This window comes from Gavialis gangeticus, unplaced genomic scaffold (genome assembly GCF_001723915.1).
Source record: "Gavialis gangeticus isolate Ggan-Ray unplaced genomic scaffold, GavGan_comp1, whole genome shotgun sequence".
Classification (NCBI taxonomy): Eukaryota; Metazoa; Chordata; order Crocodylia; family Gavialidae; genus Gavialis; species Gavialis gangeticus.
Window position 1 is genome coordinate 24,987,461 of NW_017729011.1, and position 6,456 is coordinate 24,993,916.

The following is a 6,456-nucleotide window of genomic DNA, read 5'->3' on the forward strand; positions in this document are numbered from 1 at the left end:
TGTGTGTGTGTGTGTGTGTGTGTGTGTGTGTGTGTGTGTGTGTGTGTGTGTGTGTGTGTGTGTGTTTTCTGCTGAATATGCAAATCAGCGGATGTTTTAAGCAAGTAATCTAAAGACCTAAAGTGCTATTTATTACTGATAACATGGTATTTGTAAGAGGTACCACTCCTAAGCTCTAGAGGAAACTGTGAAGCAATGATCCATTGCTTTGGTTTTTAATGTTTTGGAGAAGTAGAATCTCTGGCCTTTGGGGTCTGATTCAGCAAAGGGGAAAAAAAAGCTTCATCTTGCATTCGGACACCGTGGAAGCCAATTTGCAGAGATTCCAGAGAGGCTAGATGGATGTTTTTGTTGAAGATAGTCCTTTAAAACTTTCCAGAATACACCAATAAATCAAGGGACCATTTTGTATGAGGAGTCCAAAGCCTGTATACAAAACGATGACTAACAACTTTAATACTAGTTCAATTTTCTTATTCCAAAGCATATCTTAGAATGACAGTACCCATATCAGACAAAAGCAAATTTGCAGGCTATAAATCCAGTGAGTCACAGCTGCAGTCAGTAGCAACCCACTTGAGTTGTTTCTGCGGCCTGCACATTACATTCAGAATCTGTGAAATCTGAGCTTTCATTTAAAAGAGGAGCCATCTTCACATCTGGCCTTCTGTTTTGAAGGTTAAATGAGACAAGGCTGCCTTCCTGAGTCTGCAGACAGTTGAAAAGGTGACTCTGGGTGGTGTAAACTTCCACAGCTACATTGTGCTCAGTGGGGTGCTAACTTTTGAGACAGGTGATGGCCCTACACAAGTAACATGCTATTTTATTACTCGTCATTTCAATATGGAGAACTAAAAACAGTTATAAGATAAAGACTATTTTATACTTGAACTATGGGCTCATTTCCTGGTGCCATCAATAAGAGACCTGGGTTTTTTACCCCCGTGACCAAAACACAAATGAAATGCAATCCGTTCTAAAAGACACGTGATAACACTGATGTAAAATGTTTACTTTGGAGGGATGAAAAGTGGATGAAATGCTATGAAATTATAAAATGTCTACTGCTTTATTTTCAACAAGCCATGTCCCTTCCTGTAGAGAACCTATAAAGTGCTAGCCATTAACGCTTATTTGCAAGTCACAAAGCTTGTTAAATACTACAGTTTGGAACAGAGGTCCTTCTAAGCATGCCTAAATAATTAGGAAAATCAATTTATCTAGATGGCTTGGATAAAAATGCAAAACCTTTTCTGACAATGTTTATTCATTAAACTGTTACTCCTAGATTGTCAAATTTTGGAAATTCAACCCTTAGTTTCTCTATATTATTCTAGTTATAAGAAATTCCCAAACAAGATAGTTGACAGGTTCAGACTTTGACCCACCTTTACCAACACTCCTGCAAGAAGTCCATCAAGCTAAGAGCTGGAAACAACCCTCCAGCTGTGACTGATTACTGAGGCCTGCCTAGCAAAGAAAAGCTGACACACTTAAAAAAATAAAAAGACGACAAACGCTCAGAGATCCGAAGAGAACACACTGCCCTGTAAGGAATGTATCCAATATATATTTTAAATGGTTCAACCAATAAACCTATAGCTTGCAATGGGTGTGGGGACACTATGGGAAGTTAAAAAATGCCTCCCCAAAATTAACAGCCACAAGTGATTGCCAATTCAGAAGTCATATTTCAGGCAGGTTCCTGATCAAACACAGCCCAGTCCTGTTTCAGGTTAGACCAAGGACCTGCTGGGAAATGAGTCTCCAGAAGAATCCTGAGCATGACAGACTAGGACAGGGTATGCAGGGAGGGGTGCCAGGAAATCAGGAGACTGTGCTGGAAGCTCTCTTTTCACCAGGAGAGCTGGGAAAATAGTCTAGAAAAGGCTTGTGTAGAGACATGGGGTAACAGAAAGGCCTGCAGGAGGGGTAAAGCAGAGGAAGAAGGAATGGGGCAGTGCAGTAACTGCGTAGGTTGAAGGCCTGTGCTGAAACTGTCTGTTTCAGGGCCCAGGCCTTGAGGTTTCCAGCAAGGGAGGAGAAAGTACTCCTCTCTGCAGCCAGAGCTTTAACCTGGGAGAGGTAAAAAGTAGGACTAAGTTTGTGCCAGTAAAATAGAGAGAATGGATGGAGCCTGGGGAAGGACAATGAGCAGTTCTGAATATTTTTGGGCCTCTCCTGGCTGCCATGGAAAATGTATGCACTACAGAAATATAGTCTCAAAGCCTCAATGCTGCTGCAGTCTAGGGAGACCAAAACCCACAAGAAGTGAAAGCCTGATTTGAGCACTTAGCTGGTAATGTACCCTATTATAAGATCCCATTAAGCATCAGTGTAATCCTCACTGTTGTCAATCTGCATCTAGAATTTGATATCCAAGTACCTACTGGGTAGAAACGAGGAAAAGACAGCTTAGAAATAGGGGCTGGTAGGGAAAAGGGGCCTCAAAGGATAAAGAGGATACTAAGTGTACGGGAAGAGGGATTCCCTGTTAGCTGCATAACAGCAACAGCATGAAGAGACTTCCAACATTTGAAAAACTACACCGTTTTTACAATAACAGAACACCTTACTTGGAACTCTTCTGAAATGAATGCAAGCTGTGTGTCATTCACTTCAAACAGGCTACAGCTGATTGCTGACACACAAGAATGTAAAGGGCTTAAGTGTTAATTCAAGGGAGGCTGTCTAGTTTTGTTACATGGAGACACTCACAATATCAATGACTGGCAATCAGGTGAAGGGCTACATAATCTGTTTTTCATTTACTGAAATACAGCTACCTCTCTAGAACAGAATACAGCATACAGAAATGGTGCAGAACTGTTTCAAAAAGGTGTGATGGTGCCTTACCCAACTGAAACCCCAGGGAAATCAATTTGATTAAGGATGCAGTTGCAACAGCCTGGACTTGGGGCACGACATAATCCATCTCTCAGAAAGAGAGCCATAGATAGATGCTTTACTCTGACAACACAAAGGAAGTTCCAGGTCTCTTACGCAGTAGCCACTCAAAGTCTGTTTACGAATACATGGAGTACACCCCTAGCACCAGCTCTTCTCCCATTTTATAAATCTTTACTGATACCATCAACTAGAGGAGTGACCTTGAAGGGAAAAGGAGAAGCAGAACCTTCAGATGTCTTCAAAGGGCAGGCACAATTTGCCTGGCACCACTTACCATGAATAGCAGAATTTTAGCAGGCAGTTTTACAATATTATTCTGAAATAAAGGAAAGTGACTCACCCATAGTAACATAGGGCAATTTGTCAGTTGATCCATGGGGATAGATGCTGTAGAGGTGGGGCCCAGTGATATCCACTCCTCCTAAAACAAGGGCAGCCCCAATATAACCTTGGTACCTAGAGAACAAAGTTGACAGGTGGATTCAAGTGCTTGCGAGGAAATGACAGGCTGCATTTTATTTCAACATGGCACATGCAATTTCTGCATAGACTCCTTCCTCCTCCCCCCAGTAACCAGAAGTAATTTTTTGCATTTTAAAGCAGTGAGCTTCACCCAGTATAGTGACGCTCTTCACCCATTTGTTTAAGTATGGCATTTACTTTCAGCTTCATAATGGCTTAGAGTGTGGAGCCGAGGAGAGACTAAGGGAACCTGGATCCCGTCAGCCTCTGCAAGAGAAGACTGAGAGGTGAACTTGTGGCCGCCTACAAATTCATTAGGGGGGGGCACAGCAAAGAACCGGAGATGCCCTGTTCACCAGGGCGCTTCTTAGGGTGACAAGGAACAACAGTCACAAACTGACAGAGAGCAGATTTAGGCTAGATATCAGGAAGAACTTCTTCACGGTAAGGATGGCCAGAATTTGGAATGGGCTTCCAAGGGAGGTGGTGCTCTCCCCTACCTTGGGGGTCTTCAAGAGAAGGCTGGAAAGGCATCTGACCCCAGCACTCTTTCCTGCACGGGCAGGGGATCAGACTTGATGATCTGCTGAGGTCCCTTCTGACCCTAGCATCTATGAATCCATGAATTTGTGAATTTTAATGAAACCTAAAGCTTTACTTTTAACCTGAGGGCAGCTAGTCAGCTTCATACAATTTAAATCTTTAAGTGGATTATCAATGGTCTCTCTTTCTCTGTTATTTTACTGCAAATTCCTTGCAGACAATGACCCAGAGTCAGGAAGCGTGTAAATATTTTATGATAAAACTGCAATGCACTCCTGTCCATTTTTGCCATATCAGACAAAAGCAAAAAGAAAAAAAAGCATTTTAAACTGCCCCTCCATTTCCTACAGAGGTTTGTTTTTGTTCTATTCTATGTGGTGAATGTAAAAACTACATTCTGCATCAGCACGGACCGACTGCAATTCAATACAACTGTTTTAGGCAATCAGTAGTGTCATGTGGCACCTCTGTAGTGCTCACTGCCAGAATTTTGAGACTTTTTATGATCATTACATAAACCTCCTCTACCCAAAGAGGTAGTTAAGTGGTGCGTCCATTTTTTTGGTGGGGGTTAGAATCAGCAGAGATTAAACAGCTTGATATGAGGTCACAGAGTAAGCCAGTGACAGGGCTGAGAATACGCAACTTTAGCTCTGAATAGCAAGACCCTGCTCCAACACTCCTTTAATTCATTCAGATTGCTTAAGCCAGACAAAGGGCAGGCAAGAAGTTGGAGGGGAAGAAACAGACTGCTTGTCTGTCTGGTCTCAATCTGCTCACACAACTCTGCAAGGAGAGACAAATGCAGATTACATGTTTACACTGTCCCTGCAAGATGCAGTTTGCTGCTTAATAACTTAGCTTCTAACAGCTGAGACTTGTACTTCTAGTAACAATCTTGAAAGAGGAGACTCAGTCAAGACTTATTCTTCATTTCTGCAGTCCAGAACTTTCCAGTAACACCCGAGATGCATTTCCCAAATGCATAAAGAAAATGTTTCTTAACATTAACATTTTCACTTTGCTGTGTTTTTTTCTTCTGGCTAAGCAACCAGCTACGTAAGTCCTAATGTCCTTGCTAATAAATAGGAATCAAATTGTACTGCAAGGGTCTTGAGCAGAAAGAACTTTTGCCAAAGACTAGAAATTCCACAGCACTTCATGTAAATGTATAAGGAAGCTGAACATGATAGCAATTGTTCACTTGATCACCAATTACCCTAATATTTCCAAAACAGCTAATATGACACCACAAACTTTGCATTTGTGAAAAAGTAACCTGCGGAAACTCATAGATGTTGCTGCAGGTTTTGGAAGCTAGGGAGATATTAACTGGGGATTTTTGGCACCTTTACCAATATGACGGCTTGTGTATTAGATGTTTCTGCTAAACTATCAACAGTGAAAGTATTCATTTTTAATACTTCAATTAACCCCGATTTGTCTGAGCCTATTTGCCTGTCCCCTATCCCCTACCTGAGCTACCTTTTCAGTCTCCATCTACTCCATGAGAGGGTACTGCTTTGTATACTTTAAACAGAGAAAAGTGCCATCCTGCCCTACTGTCTGACATTTATATTTAGAGACGTTCTTAATGAGTGCAAGGGTTGGAACCCATTTTTAAATAGGATCTTACATTTCAGAGCACAATTCTGTATCAAGGATTGGCTTCTGGGACAATTTCTTAGCCACAGAAATGCAATTTATGGAATCATCACCTTTTGCAGTGTGTATGATGCTTCTTGGCTTTCCTACTAGCATAATGGGTGAAAAACTTAGTACAGTAAAAATCTTCAGTTATTCTCAGTTAACTTTGAAACAAGACTCGGTTGGGGCCTAAATGTCTTGCATCCAGCTACTCATAGCCCTGTATTTGGGATTTCTCAACAGTTGTCTTTAGGTTTGCCTATTTAAAAAAATGGAACTTGGCTACCTCTAGATAACACTTGTGTCTGAGAACTTGCATCTGGTCTGCTATTTAACAAATGAATGTGTCTGCATCTTTTTTAGACTAGAAAACCCTTCTTTTTTAAGAAAAGAAAACAAACTTATTAGGCTTCATGCCTTTGTCATCATAAAATGCTCGATACTGCTGATATAGATATCCAACAAGTCCTTCTCTATAAACTGAGAGCAGGCAAATACGATTATTGGGATTCCATGTAAGGGTTTATGCTCGCATATAAATTGAGATAGAAGTTTTTGTTTGTTTTAACTAGAATAGTCATGTTATTGTTTGAGGTCATATCAAATGTAACTCTCTCAGGTCACAATTTTATTCCGATCACATGCAAAAGTAACAATGTTATTAGAAAAAACACCACTTGTAAAAACAAACACACCCCCTCCACCCCTGTCAATGTTCAGGCTGGTATGCAGCTCTTATCAGAAGCTAGGTAGAGATGCACCTTTTAGACTAAAGGAATCAGAGATGTATTATCTTTTGTGAGCAAGATCTTACTTTATCTGATGCTATGAGAAGACATGCAAAGAGCAGGCTATAAAACACAGAGAGTATCTGAATACAAAAGGTAAGGAAGC

The 6,456-nt window shown here is 41.0% G+C and overlaps 1 protein-coding gene across 1 annotated transcript in view; it reads right to left on the minus strand.

The window, feature by feature from the left end:
• PSMB7 (proteasome subunit beta 7) overlaps window positions 1–6,456 on the minus strand; it is a 51,767-nt gene that overhangs the window by 37,418 nt on the left and 7,893 nt on the right. Inside the window, exon 5 of the mRNA XM_019510890.1 lies at window positions 3,251–3,366. Within this exon, the coding sequence (XP_019366435.1) occupies window positions 3,251–3,366 (116 nt within the window). The remainder of the gene's footprint in view (window positions 1–3,250; window positions 3,367–6,456) is intronic.